General features: G+C 42.5%; 1 protein-coding gene across 3 annotated transcripts in view; it reads left to right on the forward strand.

The window, feature by feature from the left end:
• Positions 1-22,774, forward strand: part of cdc25b (cell division cycle 25B) — a 44,162-nt gene that overhangs the window by 2,878 nt on the left and 18,510 nt on the right. The window contains exons 1-7 of one of the 3 annotated variants that reach the window (XM_059650363.1): positions 3,141-3,680; positions 4,215-4,288; positions 9,084-9,135; positions 12,886-12,927; positions 13,762-13,795; positions 17,395-17,511; positions 20,061-20,171. In XM_059650363.1, coding sequence (XP_059506346.1) covers positions 3,478-3,680; positions 4,215-4,288; positions 9,084-9,135; positions 12,886-12,927; positions 13,762-13,795; positions 17,395-17,511; positions 20,061-20,171 — 633 coding nt within the window. In that variant the 5' untranslated portion in view covers positions 3,141-3,477. Of the gene's footprint in view, positions 1-3,140; positions 3,681-4,049; positions 4,106-4,214; positions 4,289-9,083; positions 9,136-12,885; positions 12,928-13,761; positions 13,796-17,394; positions 17,512-20,060; positions 20,172-22,774 lie in introns of those variants that run through there. The other 2 variants (XM_059650365.1, XM_059650367.1) reach the window with 2 other exon arrangements.

The raw sequence follows: 22,774 nt of genomic DNA on the forward strand, positions 1-22,774 counted from the left end.
CAGTTCTATTACCTGAGTATTACGGAGTTTAAAACTGCTTTAGAAAAATTAGAGATAATAACATGTGAGGCTGGATGAACACAGCAGGCCCTTTGTTATCTTGGATTCTCCAGCATCTGCAGTTCCCATTATCACTTAGAAAAATTAGATATTTGTTGGCACTGAGCTCTTCTGAAAAGCTGCGAAGAATGCTAAGCAAAGATAATGGGAACTGCAGATGCTGGAGAATCCAAGATAACAAAGTGTGGGGCTGGACGAACACAGCAGGACAAGCAGCATCCCAGGAGCACAAAAGCCGATGATGAAGGGTCTAGGGCCGAAACGCCAGCCCCAACCCTATCGCAAGAATGCTAAGCAGTGGGGGGAGGGAATATTCTTGCCTGTGGGTGGTTTGGGATTCAAGGCTGTTAATGATCACTGCCTGTCACGCTCTGTTATGTCCAGCTGTCATGGACACTGCCGCTGAATGAATGAATGAATGAAAATCTAGTGTGACCTCCTCTTGTTATTTCCATTTCGCTCTCTCTCTCTCTTCTAACCAGTCCTCTCCCGCCACAAAGGTCAGATAACCATTTCAATGTTTAAAGTGCACAAGCACCCCAGCCCCCAAGCAGAAGTCACGCGTGATAATCATTCCCAAATGACACGTACAGTGTTGCCCTGAACAAGTTTAAAATCCCAGATAACAGCTGTCTCCCGCCAGAAACTGGATACAAAATCCGAAAGATCCATCTGGAAAAGAGGATTGTCTCTTCATTTCAAATATATAAATGTCAAATAATAAATCCTTTCACTGGACAGACAAACAACAAGAAATATAATTGCAAAAAAAAAGAACCGAACCAGTTGAATAGGGCTTTATTAATTAACGTTTCACTTCAATTCACTTTTCAGCTAGGGACCAGTACCTCCCTTTTCCTGGTCTAATGGCATAATCCAGGCCGAATGTTCGGGTCGCTCGATGTGAGAGCGGCGGGTATTGGTGGGATCCGGAGCAGTGTGAGTGCTGGGGACTCTGATTGGTCAGATTCTCCAACGCCGGGGCAGGAACGGGTTGGGAGAGGAACAGGGGTTCTGCTCTGTCCCGTGCTCTGGGTGGGCGGGGTCAGGGGGTGAACGAACGCGGCTGAAGGTAAAAAGTGTATCAGCGATAATGGGAACTGCAGATGCTGGAGAATCCAAGATAACAAAGTGTGAAGCTGGATGAACACAGCAGGTCAAGCAGCATCTCAGGAGCACAAAAGCTGACATTTCGGGCCTAGACCCTTTAAAGACGGCCACGTGACCGAACAGGGGGCGGGGCGAGACGGGAACGCTGGGATAGGCCCCTTTTCCATCACGTGATCCCAGGAAGGGGGCGTGGTTGGAGGCTGGTCGCTCCCTGAAAAGATGACCCCCGACAGGATGACATTGAGTGGGGCGTGGCTTGAGACGCGATGTGGGTACGTGACCCCCCCCCCCCACAGCCGGGAAGGCTGGTTGCCTCCCTCCTGTTCAAGAGAGATAGCAGGAACTGCAGATGCGGGAGAATCCGACATAACAAGGTGTAGAGCTGGATGAACACAGCAGGCCAGGCAGCATCAGAGGAGCAAGAAAGCTGACGTTTTGGGTCGAGACCCTTCCTCAAGTGGATGAGGGTTGGTCAGTCCAGGAAAGATGGACAGGCCAAGGAGGTGGGATGAGGCTGGTAGGTAGGATGGGGCTTGAAATTGAAGGAAGGGGTAGGTGGTAGGACAGGTTAGGGAGGTGGAGATGAGCTGGGCTGGTTTTGGGATGTGGTCCAGGAAGGAGCAATTTTGGAGCTTGTGAAGTCCACATCGACACCATTGGGCTGCAGGATTTGAAAGCGGAGTATGAGGTGCTGTTCCTGCCACCTTTGGGTGACATTGTTGTGGCACTAGAGGAGGCCCAGGATGGACATGTCATCCAAGTAGTGGGAGGAGGAGTTGAAATGGCTTGTGACTGGGAGGTACAATCAGTTGTTGCAAACCGAACGTAGGTGTTCCACAAAGTGGTCTCTAAGCTTCTGCTTGGTTTCCCTGATGTAGAGGAGGCCACATCAGGAACTGTGGGTACAGTATACCACAGTAGATGTGCAGGTGAACATCTTTTTGATGTAGAAGGTCTTGGGGCCTGGGATCAAGGTGAGGTGTAGGAGCAGGTGTAGCACTTCCTGCGGTTGCAGGGAAAAATGCTGGGGGTGGTGGTGTGGTGAGGACAAGTGAGCCACGGAGACAGTGGTCCTGCTGTGCTCATTCAGCTCTAACATCTTGTTATCTGATTCTCTAGCATCTGCAGTTCCTACTATCGCTGGAACAACACGTGATATTTTGCCTTGGGAGCTTACAGCCCACGGTCCGTCCTCAAATTATTTCTGGGCTTCCCCTCCCCAGTCCTGATGAAAGATTTCTGCCTGACACATTGACTTTCTTGCTCTTCTGATACTGTGTTTGTCCAGCTCCACGTTTATTGAATTTTAACCTGCTATCAGGCTGGCTTTGTTCCAAAAGCAGGAATTTATAAGATGCCACACTGACTGCCTATGACTACAAAATGTATGTTGGAATGATTAAAGATTTTAACAGGAGGCAGGCAGTCAGCCAGGCACTGTTCACTCCACTCAAACCAGTGGTATGAACCTCTTATCTTCGGGGCTGTGCTCAGAAAACTTGTAACTTTCTTTTTTTGACTTTATCCATCTCAGTCCAAGACTGGCACCTGCACATCATCTCCCTGACAAGTGACAACAGACGCTACTGACGCTGGGCGTGGCTAGAGGTCACATCCCACCCTCCCCGCGGGTGAGGGACGCAGGCATTGGTCCCTCGTTGTCACGTGACCCTCATCAGCTGTGGCACCCCGCCGTAGGCGCGGCCGGAGGTCAGGCTCCACCCCTTCCGCCCGCGACGGGGGGGAGCGCTGGTCATGAACGCCACTGTCACGTGACTCGGAGGGGCGGGGTCGCGGCTGAAGGAAGGCTCGACCTTCCGCCCAGGCGTGCTGGAGAGCAGACCCCACCCCTTCATCGCGTGCGGGGCGGGGCGGGGAGGGGAAGGAGCACAGGGATTGGTCGGTCGGCGTCACGTGGCCCCTGCTGTTGCCGCCCCACCCCCTCGGAGGCGGTGCCTACCGGCGATGTTATTTTTCGAAATAAAGGCGGTGGCGCGAGTGGCGGCTCCAGAGTGAGGCCTTCGGGGCGCCATGGAGCAGGGCACCGTCAGGTCGATAGAGAGAGTGGACAGGGCCGGGCACCGCTGATGAGACTCTGAAGAGAAAGCCCTGGCGCCGGGGCTGAAGCGAAAGGAACACGCTCCCTGACGTCTCACCCACCGCCCGCTCCTGCTCCAAGCCGACCCTTTCCTCGCCGCTTTTCAACCCCGCGGCCCCTTTTAAATTTTCTTTTTTTTTAAAAAAAATAAAAAGCCCTCGGCGTCAAGTTTTTTTTTTGTCGAAGCGTTTCTTTCCTCCCACTTCACTATGAGCGGGGTCACCAGTCCCCCTCGGCAGCCGCGCCGGAGCTTCGGCCCCGGTCAGGTCCCCGGGAGGCGGCCGCAGCCGCCGCCACCGTCCCTCCCGCTGGAGAAAGGCCGCTCGTGTAAGGCCCTGTTCTCCGAGCCTCCGGTGCTGTCGCCGGTAACCAACCTGGCGTTGAACATGGTCAATCTGACTGGCCTGGGCAGGTAAAACAGGCGGGGGGTTGTTCCTTTTTCCTTTTTTTTTGTAAGATTTATCCCTATTTCCTTCCTTCTCCCTCTCCCTCATCTATAATTGTCTTGCCTGATGCTCCCGACCGGGAAAGCAAATCTTCTGTTTAAAAAAAGTGAAGAGGCTGGTTAATGTTGGAGGAAGTCGAGAAGAACAGGCATTCTGCTTAATGCAAGGGTTGTCTCAGTAAAACACCAACCAATAATGCTTAATGTGTCCTGCTGAATTGAAGGGTCCAGGCCCGAAAGGTCAGCTTTTCTGCTCCTGAGATGCTGCTGGGCCTGCTGTGTTCATCCAGCCTCACATTTTATTATTATGCTGAATTGTAGGTTTTTTTTTTAATTTGTGCAATGTTTTAAATGGCACAAGCCATGCAGAAGCTGGAAGCGCGTGTGTGCAGGTAGTCCTTATTGTTCTCTTCCCCCACCCTCACGTTTCCAGCTCCTGTGTGGCTTGTCTGTGGAATTTTCAATGCTGACTTTTTTTTTGTCTGTCTTCTACTCATCCAGCAATTGTGATACACCGAAACGCAGGCCAAGTGGGTCCCCATTACTCAAGACACTCTCATCTGAATCTGATGCAGGTTGGTACTTAAAGGTGGCTGGTGTTATCTATTCAAATACTCTGAACAAGCCAAGAAAATCTCTGAAGAAAGGTTTAGGCCTGAAATGTCAGTTTTCCTGCTCCTCTGCTGGCCTGCTGTGTTCCTCCAGGTCTACACCTTGTCATCTCAGATTCTCCAGCATCTGCAGTTCCTAATATCCCAGGAAAATGAAATAGTTATCCACTTAACTGCATTAGTGTGTCTTCAGTAGTACTTAGAGCAGCACAGAAACAGACCCTTCGGCCAACCATGATACCTGTTCCTGGCCTTTGTCCCTGTATTCCCTGCTTGTTAGTATGTCTGTCTAAATGTCTCAAATGTTGCTATCATATTTGCTTTTGTTACCTCTTCATGTTCCAGGCATCTACAACATGCCTTGTGCATTTCTTCCTTTTAAACTTGCCTGTCTCACTTGGAACCTATGTCTCCTAGTGTTTGACATCCCCACCCTGGCAGGGGGGGAAAGACTGGTCTCACTTATCTGACTCGGTCTTGTGTACTTTTATCGGGTTGCCCCTCAGTCTACAATGTTGCAGTGGGAATAATCCAAGTTTGTTCAAACTCTCTTGTACGCTTGGCAATCTAGCCATCACCTTGAACACTCACCGTAATCTTCACCGACACAAACAAGATTAGCTAATACTGGATATCGCAGCATTGAAATTAATAGTCGGTGTCCAATTGTTCCTCACATTTACTCAGTCTGGTTATCAGACACCAGGTTTATATAGTTCAGAGGAGTTAACAATTTATAAATGCCAACTTTAGCAGACAATAGCAAATAAAATTGATCTTAGGTTTTGCTGACTGGGACTATTGACCTAAACACTAGGCTTTTCTCAAGTTTTCAAGTTATTGAAAACTGCATGTGAACTAGAAAAGCCAAAACTCCATACAGCAGCTTTCACAACCACACTACCTTTTACCTTAAAGTCATAACCAGTTCAATGTTTGTTTTCTTCACTTAAGATTCTTTGGTTGACACTGGTCTTTTGTTTTTGCTTTTAATGCCCAGACAGCTGCTGGTTCTTAAGCATAACACGTTTTGGATGCTGCAATTTCTGCCGTGATCTTAGAACAATAATCAACCTAAGGTTAACTTTCCAAGCCAATTTCCATAAACTTCACTTGCTGAAAATCTAACTCCACTTTAGCTCACAGTTCCTATCCAAAAATAGTGGTCCCAATATGCCAACAAGATGGACTGCAGAAACATACCAAGCTACCTTTGACGTGTTTCACACCTGGGCTCTTTATCACTTGTGACCACCTGCATCTGTTGGCTCTTGTCTTCGGTGCCTGCAAGTTGTACTCAAAGGTACACAACATCTTTACTTCACCTGTCGCCATCACATCACTGCCACTGGGTGAAATTCCCTTCCTCCAGCACTGATCCTTACACCAATATCTCAATTGTTGCGTTGCACTTAACTCAATGTCTGCATCTCCTCTCCAAATAAACACTTTTACTTGGTACCCATTCTTTCTGTAGCTCTGTATGCTCATTATGGAAAAAAGTTTTTGACTTGTGTTGAATACTTCAGTGGGACCTGTTTAAATTGATGTTCGTAACTGAAGTTCCTCACCAGTGGAGCCATTCTTGGAAATGCCTTCTGCATGCTTCACTACCTTCTCATCATGAGTTTCAGAATCCGATGCAGTACTCCAGCTAAGGCCAAAATATCTCCAATTCAAATTCAACTTCACCTCCCTTGCTCTTGTTCTCCATGCTCTTATTAGTAAAACCTAGGATACTGTGTATTTTGACTCCTGCGATCTCATGCCACCATCAGGAACTAGAATTGCACACAAAGATCCTTCTGCTCCTTCCCCTTTTGTAGTTTTAGGCTCTGTCAGACTGAGAGTTTTTGTCTTGAGCTTCATCTGCCACATGTTGCCTATTCCATCAACCTGTCCTTGCCTTTTTATCAAAGCTTCAGACTGTTGTGTTTTAGAATGATTCGAAGTTGAATGTTCTCCACAAACTTCAAATTATTTTGAAGAGGTTACAGGGATAAACTCTGGTAAGCCAGCTAAGTATCTTTTTTTTCTTCCTGAAGAAACCCAGGTTGGCTTTCATCAACTGGTCTGTTCATGTCACTGTCCATCTGCCAAATTATTGCTACGTGACGCTTGTCCACTGGTGACTGGCCTGCAAATGGCTGGACTTAAACCTTGCATTTAAAATGTTGCAACTCCAGCCTTCTGATACTGCCTCTGTGTGAGGAGGCCTGAAAAATCATTACTGGTGCCTATTGTGCTGACAGTCTAACCAATACTGTGGCCAACTTATCAATTTTAAATCTATCAGGTCTCAACGTATTGCATTACTCAATGAAGGTGGCTCATGCCGAGTTTTAAGGATGGACACCAAAACCTGGCTTTGCCAGTGATATCTTCATCGTTGAAAGAACTTTCAACTTGCTACCTGCAATAGTTTAAAACTGACTTATTCATCTGTATTTACGTTCTCAGCCTTCGTGGCTGATGGTGTGAGGGCTGAGTGGGAGTGAGAACAAAGGTTACTACTTCAAATGTGAGGGAGCTAACAATTGTTTCACTTCAAGTTAGAAGCAATTTCATGGTGTGGCTGACTGATGTACTGATCTCGGCATTTCATTTTAAATTAGTTGTGTTATGCAAGTTTGTTCTTTGATATTTGCAAAAACTCCTCGTAGATTTCATTGGCTGGCTGCCAGTTTATGGTTTCCTTTTGGTTCGTTGAATGGTATCATTTGCCACACCCAAGGTGGAGCTGTCATTAGCAGTTCTCCTGCCTGAGCAGCACAGGCTGCTGCATTTCACCACGGTTAGCCCAGATCATGACGGGGTACTGAGTGGCCTGAAAAGTGCATTGATCTCTAAACAAACAATCACTTTACATGGGCAAATTATCTGGCACTGCTTTAGGATGATATTTCTATTGTTAGTAAAAGCAAGCGTTTAGGCTTGCAAATGGAAAATTAGTTCCTGACTGCTTACTGCTGAATACTGCCAGAATGTTACCCCCCCGCCCCCGTTTTTCACACATACGACAGGAAAAGTCACCCTGATCAGTTTGACTTTCTTTTTACCTTTTTCGAGTATTTGTGCCTTGTATACATGTCTAACTGCTTCTTTACTCCAGTATAAATTGCTTTACATCAATCGATGACTTGTACATGCACTGCATGTCTCTTTTATGAAACTAGATTGATCTAAGAGCAAGCAAATTCCACATGATTGAAGTGGTGAGTTCAATAATATAAATGCATTTAAGGGAAGTATGAAGATGAAAGTTTTGAATTTTAAAGTTCTAACTCCGTGTTACTAACTTGCTGTTTACTGTACGAGAATTAAACCAAGCAAGTATTTGCATTGCACTGTGTGTAATTTTTTATAGCTGAAAATTTGAATACCACTTTCCATTCTACATGTTTCTCCACTTGTAAGGTTTCTTACAATCATCTGTGTTTGTGTATTTATCCTTTGACCAAACAGTGTACCACAACTCTTAAATTGACTTTTGATTCACAAAATAAGAGACATGTAATATTGCTTGGCATCCTTCCACTAGCATCTTGCTAGGTGGCCTCCATTCTCCTTCAGCACTTCATTGCAGTAGTCATTGGATGTATGGAGCACTTCTCCTCCTCATTAATGAGATGGTGTTGCTGGTTTGGTGGCACTTATTACCCAGAGGGCAGTTAAGAGTCAACGACATGTAGGCCAGACCAGGGAAGGATGGCAGTTTACTTCCCTAAAGGATATTAGTGAACCAGATGGGTTTTTCCCTACAACTGGCAATGGATTTATGGTCATCATTAGACCCTTAATTCCAGCTTTTTATTGAATTTCAGCTTTTCCAGGACCAGAGGACACAGTTTAAAAATAAGGGTAGGCCATTTAGAACAGTTGAGGAAAAGCTTCTTCACCCAGAGTGGTGGATATATGGAATGCTCTGCCCCAGAAGGCAGTGCACGCCAACTCCATGGATACTTTCAAGAAAGAGATAGACAGAGCTCTTAAAGATAGTGGAATCAAGGGTTATGGGGATAAGGCAGGAACAGGATACTGATTGTGGATGATCAGCCATGATCATAATGAATGGTGGTGCTGGCTCAAAGGGCTGAATGGCCTACTCCAGCACCTATTGACTATAGCAAAGATCATCTGTAGCTCAGGTTGTGGATGAGGTTGTTGACCTTGCTCGCTGTGCTGAATGAGAACAAGCCAACACGGCAAGCAAGTCAACAATTTCATTTATTTGAGTCAATCATAACTACTCTTCTTCATAAATAGAGAAATTACAACTACTGTACATGATTGTAATTTTTTAATTCAAAACATATAGTCAAAATTCAGTTGGGATTTACTTCTTACTTTGTATAAAGGCAGCTGAAATCTAAAATACTTGGCTTACGTGAAGTGCAAAGAAGTCCTCAATTTCTGGAATGAGGGTTTGCCCCACCAGTAGATATGGTATGAAATGCCTCTAATACAAAGATGAAACATCTAAAATTGGGCTTAACAAGATCATTCTCCAGAATTTTGTGTACACAGTGCTTCAACCAAGGATCAATCTATACAGTTTGTAGTTCCTCCATTTAAGCCTTATCATGAGGAGGATTTTGTTTTACTCAAGCCTGCAAATCTTCAGAATTTTCTTGCCCCAGATGTATGTGGATGCCGTGTCATTGAGTATTTAGGCAGTTTTTTGATGTTGAAAGAATTTTTTTTAAACTTTGTACTAAGAAACGAGTAACTGATTGTATTGTCCTACTTGCCTTTCCAGGGCTTTGTATGGATTCTCCAAGTCCAATGGATGAAAAGGCAATCAGTGAAACGTAAGTTTCAACTTCCTTTTGGTTAAGCTTGGATAATTATTGGGCAAAGCATTAACTAAGATCGGTAACTAACAGACATTTTATACTAGTTGCTAGTGAGCCTGCTGCTGTGTTAAAGTATCTCTGTATACTGATAGCTTGTGTTTTGCAAACTTCTGACGTGCCCAGAATGTTTTGCTACTTTCATACTGGCTATAGATTAAATCCACTTTCTACCTTGTGTTTACTCGTTCTTGCTGACTTCTATTTCTATGCTCCTGGGCTGTTTACATTAGCAATTTTCCTGAGATTTTTATCTCCAGGCAAGGTATGTGCTTTGTATAATGAGAAATTGCTTGTTACTCTTTGCTATTACAAAAATTCAGTTTCAAAATTGTGGTTTTTTTTGTTTCACTTCATGCTTTATCCTCCAGTTCCAAATGTAATTTTGAGGTGTCTTGCTAGAACATGGGTAGAATTTTGGATTAAAAAGTTGAATAGTTCTGTTGCAAAGCATCCAGTTGAGCATCATTTTATTCTTGCTTCCTGAGAAAATCTTTATGGAAGAGGATTGCTGTGCAATGAATGGGGCGAATGTAAGGCATCCCTTTCCAGCTATGTCCAGTTGCACATCTGGTACTACCTAGCTGTGACTCAAATTTGACCATGCTCTGTCTTCATGCTATTGGTTCCTAATTTGCCACACTGTATACTTTCCTTCACTCAGTCTGGAAGAAATAATTAGCTTTAATGCTACTTGTAACTTGGTTTTATTCCCATTGAAGGCTCCAGCCATTAAGAGGGTTTGAATACTCAAAGGAAACTGTTTGTGGTTTCTTTTTGCTTGGACTGTATACATTATCCTTTTTATTAATAATTGGGCCTGGATATGTTGAAGTGTATGAACTCAAGTATGAAGTTTGTGCTCTGTTTTGTAGTAGTTCCTTTGTTCCATGCAGTCATGCCCTACTTCCTCAAGGAATTCCTTTTTTATTTGTCTTAAATCAGCACCCCTTTGAGTGTGGATAACCTAATGACTTAAGATGTTGAAGCAAGGGATCCACATTTCAAATGTAGAGCACCAAAATTCCCTCTGCATAAAATCTAAAGACTTTACGTATTCAGGTCAACTGATGAAGGCAGAAATGCTGTTTTTGTTTCATTCTTCTGAATGTAGCCTGGGTTTTGTGCAGATGTCGCCAGCTAACGGTGCATGTTTCTTTACTGTCTGATTTCAGTGGTGTTTTATTTCAAATCTCAGCAAAAAAAATAGCAGATGTTAATTCCCTTCAAAAACCAATACTTTTGCTTCTTATTTGTCAGATTAAACCTCTTGGAAAGAAGCCAAAGAGAATTGACAATCCTCATGTCCTTATTCCATGCAATTTCAGTTATTGTAACTTTACCACCTTCAATTCAGTCATGGAGAGTAGGTTTTTAAAAATTTGTCCTGTACAGCCACTGCTTACTAATGCTAACCCACCATGTGAATAAGTAGGGCCACTAAATATGGTCAACAGTTGCCTGATTCTTTTCTTTCCTTCCATCTCCCCATCTTCTCTCTGCCATGCATTTGATGGAATTTGGGCTGTGGAGTTCTGCTGAGCTAAACATTTTAGTTAAATTGAGAACTTGAGAAGGGATTTTTTTTCCTACCTGTCATGTCCCGTTCCATCCCATCCTTTCTTAATTGCAAGCGCTCTTATCTCTTAACTGGACTGGAACATCCCAGAAAATCTGTAGTTATCTCCAACATCTAATGATCTTTAGTACAACTTGTCAAGAATAGAAATTTTTATCATTGCCTCTTTTGTGACTCTAAAAATTGGTTTCTCATGACATCAGATTGATGAAATGACCAACCAACTCAAATGCAAGTGATGACCAACTATTAATCAGTGGTACAGATCATGCAATGATAGGTCTTCCAGTTTTTAAACCACATTGGGATTTTTGGATAAATGCCTTCAGTCAGGATCTGTTTGACCAAGGTATTGTGGGCAAATGCTGCCTCTGCTCAACAGGGGCTTTTTTCTGCTGTCACTGTCCTTGTCCTTGTATAAAGCTGTTTTGTTGTTTTTAAATCTGTTACCCTAGGATTCTACCCTTTCAGACAGGGTTGTACAGGTGCTGCAGAAGCGTCAAGTTAAACTGTTCATTCTATCTGCAACCATTTATTACTAGTGATGACCTCTGCTATGTTTGTTTCCAATGGAGCTGTTTTCTTTGAAGAACCTGTTGTTTTTTCACTTTTTTCTCTATACAAATAGGCCAGTTACATATTCTGAATTTGTAACTAGTATATGTTGGTGCACCAGCCACGACTCTGGGCTTGACTTTGAACAGCAGAATGTTATTCTTGTGTCTCCTGTACTTAATGACAAGACTGTGTGTGTTTTGATCTCACTGACCAGTTTTGCTTCAGTTCAATTAGACTAGTGCTGGGGAATACTTTAGCTTCTCATCAGCCTCGGATGCTGTTTTAATGCCTGTAAGGTTATTCGCTGCTCAACACTCTCTCTCTTTGGTTCAGTACTTATTTTTATTCTGATGAAGGGGCTAGGCCCGAAACGTGAGCGCTTGTGCTCCTGAGATGCTGCTTGGCCTGCTGTGTTCATCCAGCTTCACGCTTGATCTTATTTTTATTCAAATGTTTTTAAGACACTGGCTTATTGCAGTTGTTTCACTTTAAACTTGTTGCTGCTCATCCTAATCTCTAAGATTTCCTTTGTATTGTAGCAACAATTTTTGGAAGCTACCTTTTTGCCAAATGTACAGTTACAGAACTGTAGGTCATAATCCATTTTAAGTTGCTTTTAAAATGGGGATTTAACATTTTTTGTGCCCTGATTTGAAGCATGGGCAAACTCAAGCAGCTTTAGTGAGTTATCGATTTAACTTTCTTCCTAATGAAGAGGTCAAAACAATTCTCTTGTACTGCTATCTGCAAGCTATGCAATAAACTGAGACTTCCATTTTAATTGTGGGGTGAGTGCATGTATAGCCCATCTGTTGCTAACTTACTGCCTTAGACTGCTGTGTATGTTTATTAGCACATGTTGAAAGGAAAAAGGTTATCTCTTCTGCTTGACTAATTCTGTGCTGTCTTTGTTATGCCACACGTGTCTTCCTGATTGTAGTACTGATTTAAATGCTGTCAGCTGTAGGGTTAGCCCTTCAGAACTCTTCCTGGATGGCATATGGTGACTGAGGCTAATCTTGGTCCCAGACAAAGGGATTGATTTGCATACAGGTGGCAAGCAGTGAGTCCAAAAAGCCATTCTGTGAATATAGTATTGTCAATTTTGGCCCTGTTTGTTTGAGCTAAGGGTGTCTGGAATCCTATGCTTTGTAGAATGTCTATATTCATAACACTTAAAGGTTCATATGCTAGTCGTGGACCGATTTTTGTGAAGCCACCATGTAATTAAGTATTAAGGTGTCATGAATTTAACCACTGGTGAATGTAGTACTATCTACCAATATTAAAACAACATTTTGAAATGGTGAATGTGATCTTTTTAGATGGGGTTTCAAATGCATGTCTTTTGACCAATGTTACATGAAACTGTGGTTTTTGAAATAATGGAACCTCAACTTGTTTTACCCTTTAATACACCCTTTAAACCCAAGCTGTAATGGTTAATTCATCGATAACTTGTCTTTTTTTTTATTGCCATGACTTGGAAAAACTGCTTTCATTCGATAGCTTATACTGACAGCTATGATTGTTAATGGAACAATGAGCTAAAGTTTGTTTCTTTCTTACAGGTTTGAAAAAGCAATATTAGAATCTGGCAAAGTGGTTGCCAAGTAAGTAAGCCTCTGGCTTGAAGTAACCTTTTTAACTGCACAGAGGTGCTAAAATGTATGCATGGTGCAATGGCCTTCTGTTTGTCCTCTAGTGGGGCTCCTGAGATTGCTGACATGGCTTTATTTGAATTTTGAGACTGCTTTTGTTTTTCTAGTGATAAAGCTGAATTATTTATTAGTCTTAAAATTTCTCATTTTTCAGTCCTTTTTCCTGCTGTGACTGCTGTTGCATGCAGCAACTCCTTGTTCCTCTCTTGTCACCCTCCCAAGCTTTTAAACTGTTCTTCATTCTTGCTATGTTTTAAGTGGTTTCTCCTCCAGTGTAGGGCGCTGGCAGTTTGATGTTTGTCTATCCCAGTGCACACTCCACTGGAGTTGATGAATAACTAGGATACCTTCTTTATAAGGTGGTGACAGCGGCAAAGAGGGTCACCATTCTCTGACTTTTGTTTTGTAGCTTTCCTCTCTTCCTCATTGTGATCTTGACTGACTAGGGGGAAACCTGTTACTGCTGGTAGTATAGGCTTTAAAAGGACCAGGAAAACACTTCGTAGCTATCTCATTCTTGGTGCATTGTTTATTCATCAGGCCAATACATCCAATCAAGCTTGATCAGATGAACTCAAATTGATATGTTACTAATCAAACATAACTAAGCAGACTTTACGCCATCTTGTCTCTAGTGGCAACTTTTTTTTACCAGAAAGTTGTGTGGCCTGCCAACTAAAGGTCAGGTTGATTATACTGAAGATGAGGAAGCCAAAAGGGGTAGAAGTTTAAATTGGCCAATTTTGATAGTGTTTTGTTAACAATCTCTTCTGTCCTGTTTTGCAGAAAATTCCCCATAAGAAGAATAAACTCCCTCCCGGTGAGTCCTTTCACTAGATACTGGTTTTCTTACACACCTTGTAGACTATGGCTTTTAAAACTTGGAAATTTTAGGAACAGTTCTTGTTGCAGATTTGGTATTTTTAAAGCATGCTGCATATGCTGTGGTGGCAATCAATACATGCTTCTATTAATAACGTTAGTCTTTTCATACCCATTAGGTTTTAATCATCAAATATAGGCTGGTTTTACAGTGGGACCACAATGGGATTGCGCAGCACCTAGTGATTGCTAGTTAGTATTCCTTAGATTCTGGCTCAAGGGGCCATCTTGTTAGCTCTAAATTTAAAAAGTTTAGTTGCTAGTGTAAAAAATGTAGTTAGCAGACTAGTATGCTTCTTGGGATGTGGGCAATAAGTTTGAATGCCTGTCTGTATCTACAGGAAATGACCAATTACAGCTCTTGTCCAATCATCTAGATTGGGCAGAGTGGCAGTTGGAGCATGCAGGAGGCAGAAAGAACCAGTCTGAGACATGATCTCACCGAAGGGGCAGGGATCTATTGCGGCTGTTTGACTAAAAGTATACTGTTGAGTTGGGGGGTGAAGAAAGTGTTCACCTGTCAGAACAGCGATAGAAGTCTGTGTGCCAACCATGCTGCTGTTCTAAACTAATCTGAATGTTAACTGGTGGTTAGATTTCTTGCCTTCAACTTCCCCTATCATGGAAATGGTGAGTCAAAAGCTGTTCCTGTTATTCTATTGATCTGAATTTTTCCCATCCCATGAAGAATGAGGGATACTAATCTTATGAATCACTTATGTGGATCAGTACAGAGTTTCCTGGTGGCTTTATAAACTGTTATTTCCAGTTTCTTAATGTGCAGTGCTGAAATGAACAAAGAGCATAATATCAATGATGCGCCATGATAAACCACAATGTGTAGCTGTTTGTCAGAATTGTCAGTTGATGTAATCACCAGCTGACTACATACATTTTTGCTTGAAATTCACTCCAGAAAAATAATGACAAGACTAGAAGGAAACATCGAACTTTCTTGTGCTTTTAACAATTCTAATTTGATTAGAATCAAAACGTGGGTGGCAGTGGGCTGCTGCTGCCAATTGAAAACCACCCTTCCTCTGTTGAACATATTCAAGTGACAGATGCCTAGACCTGCTAAGTGGCATTGCTTCCACAAGGACTTGTGGTTTAAAAAAAAACCACATGTTTATCACTTCCAGGAAAGAAATTTCTTCTAATCTCAGACTGAATTGGCTTATGTATCCTGACACCATAACCCTTGTTCTGGATTCTTGGCCAGGAGAAATCACTCCTTTGTCCAGTTGCAAAGTAGTGTCAGAATTTTATTAAGATTCCCTGTCACTTTCAAATTCTGCTGAATAAAAGTCAAGTTGATCTAATCTCTCGTGTTTTAAACCTACAATCCCACATCAGTCTGAGCCTTCTCCTGGTCATTCTGACAATGCCCCTTCTTGGGTACAGGGGCCAAACTATGTAAAGGTGTGTCCTGAGGCCCTAATGCACTTGCAATGTAATGTCTTTGCTCCTGTACTCTAACCCCTTGCAATGAAGCCCAACATGTCATTTGCCTCAATTGTTTTTCATTTATGGGATATGATGATTTTATGGCTGGTGTGTTGAAGATAGTGAAGTCAGGCTGTATTGCTTTGGGTATAGAGATCCATTTATAAGATGGAGCAGCTGAGAATAGCTGGCCTTAAGAGAAGGAAATTGAACTAGTGGGCTTCAACTACAATTGTTTACATGTTTGACAAGATACTGCTCTTATTCCAGATTTTTAATAAATTCAAATTCTTCTTTATGCCATGGTAGAATTTGAACCCTCGAACCCATATCCCCAGAACACCTGTTTCTAGATTGCTAGTCCAGTGATGACAACACTCCCATCTGCACACTTGCTTTCTGTGACTGGTCTGTGAGACCATCAGCTTTCTCTTTTGTATGTCAACATTTTTTCCAATCTATCACATTCTAAATAATGCATTGCTACTGGTGTGTTCTTATGCTGACATGGGCAACTTCATGTTATGTTTCAAAGTATTTGTCACTCATTCACTGATTTAATGTTATTCCAAAGCACTAAACCTTAGACATTTGATCCTGCCGTGTGCAAACAATCCAGTGCAGATTCCATTCTCCTTCTAAATTGGTCCTAATGCCTTAATCTTAATCCTTCACCCTACCTTCTGCACCATCCAAATAGCCAATGATTCAAATTATTTCTTTCCACTTACTATAACAGCACTTTCATTTGTATGAAAGGAGCAGTAACACTTAAGACTGAAACTACAAATCTGGGCTATTATCTGGAGATGGGATTCTAATTCCGTGACAGTAGTTGAATTTAAATTTCATTTGTGTAGGAATGAAAAGTTGTGGGTTTGTAACAAACTGGTATGTTAACAAATATCTCTTTGGGGGGAAAAATATTGACCTGCCCTTGACTGTGCATCCACACTACCATCTGAACTCACTTAAACTAAGGTCGCTTACAAGTGGGCATAAGCAGAGGAACAAGAGCAGCTAGTGCATGCCACAATTGAGTTCAACTATGTCTGATCAAACACTTGAATACTCTTCTGTGTACACCATCCTGATGGATCATACAAGTAATCAGAAAACTTCCTTAAACATACTCTCACTGAGCCTCCACAGCCCTCTGGTAAAGAGTTAAAAGCGTGCAAAATTCTGCATCTCTAGTGTAAGTGGCACCCCACCCCTGAATTTCATGGTATCGCTTGGCTGTGCACTCTCTCCAACCAGGGAAGTGCATTATTTACATTTATCTTCTCTCCCTTCAGTATTTTGAAGTTGCATGCGGTCACTTCTGTTTTAAACTCGAATGCAGGCCTATTTTGCCTAGTCACTCCCTTCACAAGGCTGTGTAGTAAACCTTTGCACTCCCTCTGGCAATAATCTCTCCTGACATGGAGACCAAAACTGCATAGAGTAGTCCAGTTGTAATCTAACCGAACTCCTACACAAATGAAGTAAAAGTTTAAAGGCAAGACTCCTTGATTCAAATCCTCTCAAGAAAGGCTTTCATTCCTTTAGGCTTCTGAATAGCTTGCTGAACTTCAAGTCATAAAGACATGAAGGCTAACAAGGAGACCTAGGTTCTTTTGTACAAGTGCTTTCTATTTTGGAAATACTCCACATCTGATCTTTCTAACAGTGGATAACCGCCATTATTTTCCAATATTCTCTGCCTTTTAGACCACTTATCTTGCAAATGAAGTACATTCAGTCAAAGTGCACTAACTTTGTCTCTAATAACGTCCCACACTCAGTACAGTTTCTTCTGTCAATTCTCCAGTTGGGGTGTTTTGTTTTTGTTTTGATAATGGCTTACTTTGCCAGTGCTGCCCACGTCTGATAAATGGTAAAATAACTGAAGCACTAGCAGACCATAATGAGTTTTTGACATTAAAGGATACCTTGTCGTCCATGGATTGCAATTGACTAATCAATCTAGGTCCTCTGACAAGAGACTGTGAACAAGGCCTAATGTAGAAATGTCATCTGCATTTGGCGTTTCAGTATATTTACCATATAATTAGAAAAGCAGATGCTAAGCGATTTCCTTATTTCTAGATGAGACTTCTAGGATCCAGTCCTGCATTGAAGTCAAGCCAGTGTAATTCTCTGGATTTGGAAGTGTTTCATGAAGGAAGTGGTGGTATCCTCACAACTGACAAAAACAAAGAAAACGTAAGTTCCTTGACTCTGACAAATAGTTTTGCTTTAAATGCAAATCATTTGAATGACTCTTTTGAGGCAACCAACGGTAGAGTCTGTAACTTAAAACTGAACCTTAAGAATGCCAGTGCCTTTGTTTTGGGTATGTTGAAATTTGGAAACTTTGTTTTGCTTTTGGGAGGTTGAAGATGGTGCAGGGCACTAAATCACTACGTGTGATATCAAAAAAACGGTTGGAGACATTGGATACTGTAAGGCTATGGGTTTTGGCAAGAGTACTACAGACTTGTGTTCCAGAGTTTGCTGCTCCCCTAACCACTTTCCAGTATGGTTAAAACACTGGCATCTACCTAACAATGTGTAAAATTGCTCAGGCATATCCTGTACATAAAAAGCAGGACAAATCCAACCTGGCCAGTTATTGCACCATTAACCCATTAATCTACTCGGGTCATGTACAGTGCAATCAAGCAGCAGCTGATCAGTGATGCCCGGTTTGGATTCTGTTGGGGCCACTCTGTTCCAGACCTCATTACAGCCTTGGTTTAAACATGGCCAAAAGAGCTGAATTCCAGGGGTGAGGAGATACCACTCCCTGACATGCTGTGTAGCAGCAGTGTGTATTATGTACAAGACGCACTACAGAAATTCAGATCTCCAACGGTTCCTTCCTTCTAGAAGGGCGGTAGGTACACAAGAATACCATTTATAAGTTCTTGTCCAATTCACTTGCCATCCTGACTTGAAATATACTACTGTTCGTTCACTGTCGCTGGGTCAAAATTCTGGAATTCTTTCCCCTGTGGCATTGTGGGTCAATTCATGGCAGATGGGCTACAGCAGTGTAAGGCAGCTCACCACTACCTCAAGGGTGGTTAAGGATGGAATAAATACTGGCCAGTCAGTAATGCCCACATCCTGCAGTTGAACTAAAAAGCACTGTCAGTCATAGCCTCTACAGTCTCAGTTTGGATTCTGCAGGGTCCACTAGGTTCATGACATTACAGCCGTAGCTCATAAATGACCAAAAGGGTTGACCTGCAGAAGGGACGTAGGAGTGAAATGCCACTCTTCAGCCCAAGCCCAGTTATTGTTGAGACCTTGCTGAATTTGGACAAGTAGCATTCGTGCCACAAATACCAGACTGACCATGCCCAATTGGAGGATCTGACCATTGCCCCTCCCTCTCAAGGAGAGGTGTTGACACTCTCCTAGGATTTGGGTTAATACTCTAATGTTATGAACACCCAGAATATCTAGGCAGACAGTGGAATTGGAATTTTATGAAACAATTGATTTTACTAGACAAACTATTTGATTACCAATTTCCTGTAGGGAAGGGAACTCATGTCCTTTTCTGATCTAAGTGTGACTCCAATCCTACAGTATTGTGGTTAACTCCTTCCCCTTTTGGGAAATGAGGGACAAGTACTAGATGCTGTGATGCCCATATCCTGTGAATAAACCTTTTTTTTTTAAAAAAAATCATTTGCAGAATTCCTATCTATCAATGTGCTAAGGTTTATTCACCAAAAAAAAACTGGACTATGCGTATAATACTCAAGCTACAAAAACAGATCAGAGGCTAGGAATCCTGCAAAGAGGCACTCGGTCTGTCTACCGCTTAAAGTACTGCTTAGAGTGTGATGAGAAACACTGTCTCTCTTTTTTTCTCTCTAGAAGTATGCAGCTTGAACATCTCTCTATGTAGCTTTGTGGATAGTGTTGTGTGGCCTGCTTGAGTGGCATGTCATCCACCACTGTGTAGTGTACTGCCTTCAGGATGCACTTAAGGATTCACCAAAGCTTGTTTGACAGCACCACCTTCCTGTGACCTAAACACAATAAGCCTGAAGAAAGCTGACTCTTTCTCTCTCTCTTCCCCACCGCCCCCCCCTTCAGTTGTAAGCTGTGACTTACGTAACTGACTTTTTAGTTGTGTGAACCAGTCAGTGTCTCCTACAAACCTATGAAGGCATCTAGAAAGGAAGATTGAGAAATATTGTTTTGATTGAGAACCACTTGAAAGCTGATCAGGATCTACTGTTTGTTTTTCCCAGTCCTTTCCTCCACATGTGAACACTTTGTTCTTTTGGATCTAAGGCTGGGTTAGTTTTAACCAAGGGTTTATCTACTGATGGCTTGTAATTATTTACCTGAAGCTAGATTCTATTCAGTCATCCTTGAGTACAGAAATTTGGCCTCTGTTCCAGAGCTTGCTGCTCCCCTGTTTGGCCTCTGTTTTGTCAACCTGTGTTTAAAGGACATGAAAGTTGGGAATTCTGCATAATTTCAAAATTTAACTGTTTCTTTGGGTTGTAACTTTAACTTCAGCTTAAGGTATGAAGTTAACCTAAATAGCACTTATGACAATGGGTTAAGTGTTTTGTGGTTCAAATGCTGCTTTGCTATGTTTGTCTGTAATCCACCCAGTGATGCAGTAATCTGAAATTAGACTGTAGCTTGCTTCCAAATATGTAATTGGGAGAAAATTGCACAGAGATGGGCTCTTACAGCTTGCTTTTTGCAAATGAATTCACCTTGTTTCTGTCTCTTCACAGGAAGGATTTGAGTTCAAAAAGCCAGCTCATCCAGTTTCTCGAAACCGTCTCTGTACCTTCTCTAGTGGGAATAGACAAGATCAGAGACCGAGCTCTGCACCTGCATTAATGGCAAGTAACCATTTTTAACTACAACTCTTGGTGCAAAGAAGTTGCTTGGCTTTTCATTCAGAAGGACAACAGCAAATGCATCAAAGGATAATGCTGTACTACAAGTGAGTTGGCTGGCTATGGCACTGCTACAGCATTGCTATTCAAATGAAATTCCACAAACACTTATGCGGGGACCTGTTGTCTGCAAATATCATTAACACAATGCACTGGTCCAACAACTGAAATGACAGTGTTTGCAGACAGTGTTCAAGCCTTGTGCCTTTAATTGCCTGGAAGATTGGAAAGCCTATAATTCCCAGTTGCTTGCTTAATGACAATCTTTGGTAAGCACTCAATAGCACACCTTTTTTCTCTTGTATGAATTGTCTTAATTGGCACTCCTGCATTAATCCCAATTGAAATGAATAGCTTCAGCGCATCTCAAATTGTTACACTTCATTTTCATGTTTAAAATCTTTTTAAAAATATAGATGTTTTACAGGTGAGGACAAGAGAATTTAGTGTGAACAGGGAAAATGGCAGAACATAAACAATTATGAATACATGCAGGGAATTTATCAAATAGGTGACTGAGGGACTTGTGTAACTGAAGAGCTTTAAGATCAGTATTAGTGGAGGTGTGCTTAAAATGGGTTGGGTCAAGCGTTGATAATCTTGTGAAGCAGATGAACTTGCGTTCTTGCTGACTGGAAAATGCAAATGTAAATCCTATAAGAAGGGAGATGGGGCAGTGGTAAACTATAGCCCTGTTGCCTGTGTAGTAGGGTAAAGGCCTGACGAGCAGATAGGATGTGATCATTGTGTATTTAGAAATTGAAAAACTGGGCAGGGTTAGCATTGATTTAGAGATCCTCTTTGTTTTGTGTTAGAATTCTACAACCTGTGGATGTGGCATGAGGTAATAAGAACTGCAGATGCTGGACTCCGGACAAGTGTGGAGCTGGAGAAACACAGCAGACCACGCAGCATCAGAGGAGCAGGACAGCTGATATTTCAGGTCAGGACCCTGCTTCAGAAAATCTTCAAATTTCTGAGGTTGGGTCCTGACCTGAAAAGCCAACTTTTCTGTTCCTCTGCCTGGCTTGCTGTGTTCCTCTAGCTCCACACTTTTCTGGGGATGGTAGCGTATTTTGGATTTTCAGAAGACTTTGCTAAGGTCTCACCAGTTAGTGAATTTGTGTGCCCATCTTAGGTGGGAATATACTACTTTTGTGTTTGATAGTCCAGACTGCAAATAACCTGCCAGCCTGAGATGGATCAGTTTCAGTGGGGGGATTGTAAATCAGTGCAAGACCATAAGACACAGGAGCGGAAGAAAGGTAATTTGGCCCATCGAGCCCACTCTGCCATTTAATCATGGGTGATGGGCATTTCAACTCCACCTAACTGTACTCTCCACGTAGCCCATAATTCCTTAGGCGATCAAGAATTTATCAATCTCTGCCTTGAAGACATTTAATGTCCCAGCCTCCACTGCTCTGTGGCAATGAATTCCACAGGCCCACCACTCTCTGGCTGAAGCAATGTCTCCTCATTTTCCATTCTAAATTGAACCCCTCTAATTCTAAGGCTGTGCCCATGGGCCCTAGTCTCCCCACCTAACAAACAACTTCCCGGCATCCACCCTTTCTAAGCCATGCATTATCTTGTAAGTTTCTACTAGATCTCCCCATAACCTTCTAAACTCTAATGGATACAATCCCAGGATCCTCAGGCGTTCATTGTACGTTAAGCCTACCATTCCAGAGATTATCTGTATGTGAATCTCCACTGGGCAGGCTCCAGTGCCAGTGTCCTTCCTGAGGTGTGGGGCCTAACTAAAGTCTCAGAAGCACATCACTGCTTTTATATTCCAACCCTTGAGATAAACGTCAACATTACATTCATTTTCTTAATCAGACTCAACCTGCAAGTTAACCTTGAGAGAATCCTAGATCCGTTTGTACTTTGGCTTTATGAATTTTCTCACGGTTTAGAAAATTGTCTGTGCCTGTATTCTTTTATTCCAAAGTGCAAGACCTCGCATTTGCTCATGTTGAATTTCATCAGCCATTTCATGGACCACTCTCTCAAACTGTCTAAATCTTTCTGCAGCCTCCCCACCACCTCAGTATTACCTGCCTGTCCACCTATCTTTGTATCATCGGCAAACTTTGCCAGAATGTCCCCAGTCCCTTCATCCAGATCATTAATATATAAAGTGAACAGCTGTGGCCCCAACACTGAACCCTGCGGGACACCATTTGTCACTGGTTGTCATTCCGAAAGAGCCTTTTATCCCAACTCTCTGCCTTCTGTCAGACAGCCAATCCTCAATCCATGCCAGTAGCTCACCTTGAACACCATGGGCCCTCACCGTACTTGGTGAGGTACCTTTATCAAAGGTCTTTTGGAAGTCTAGATATCATCCACTAGGTTTCCTTGGTCGAACCTACTTGTTACCTCTTCAAAGAATTCTAACAAGTTTGTCAGGCATGACCTCCCCTTACTAAATCCGTGCTGACTTTTTCTAATCCGACCCTGCACTTCCATAAAATTAGAAATCTCAACCTTAACAATGGATTCCAGAACTTTACCAACAACAGATTAGGCTAATCGGC

The sequence above is a fragment of the Stegostoma tigrinum genome, chromosome 1 (assembly GCF_030684315.1).
Source record: "Stegostoma tigrinum isolate sSteTig4 chromosome 1, sSteTig4.hap1, whole genome shotgun sequence".
NCBI classification, from domain to species: domain Eukaryota; kingdom Metazoa; phylum Chordata; class Chondrichthyes; order Orectolobiformes; family Stegostomatidae; genus Stegostoma; species Stegostoma tigrinum.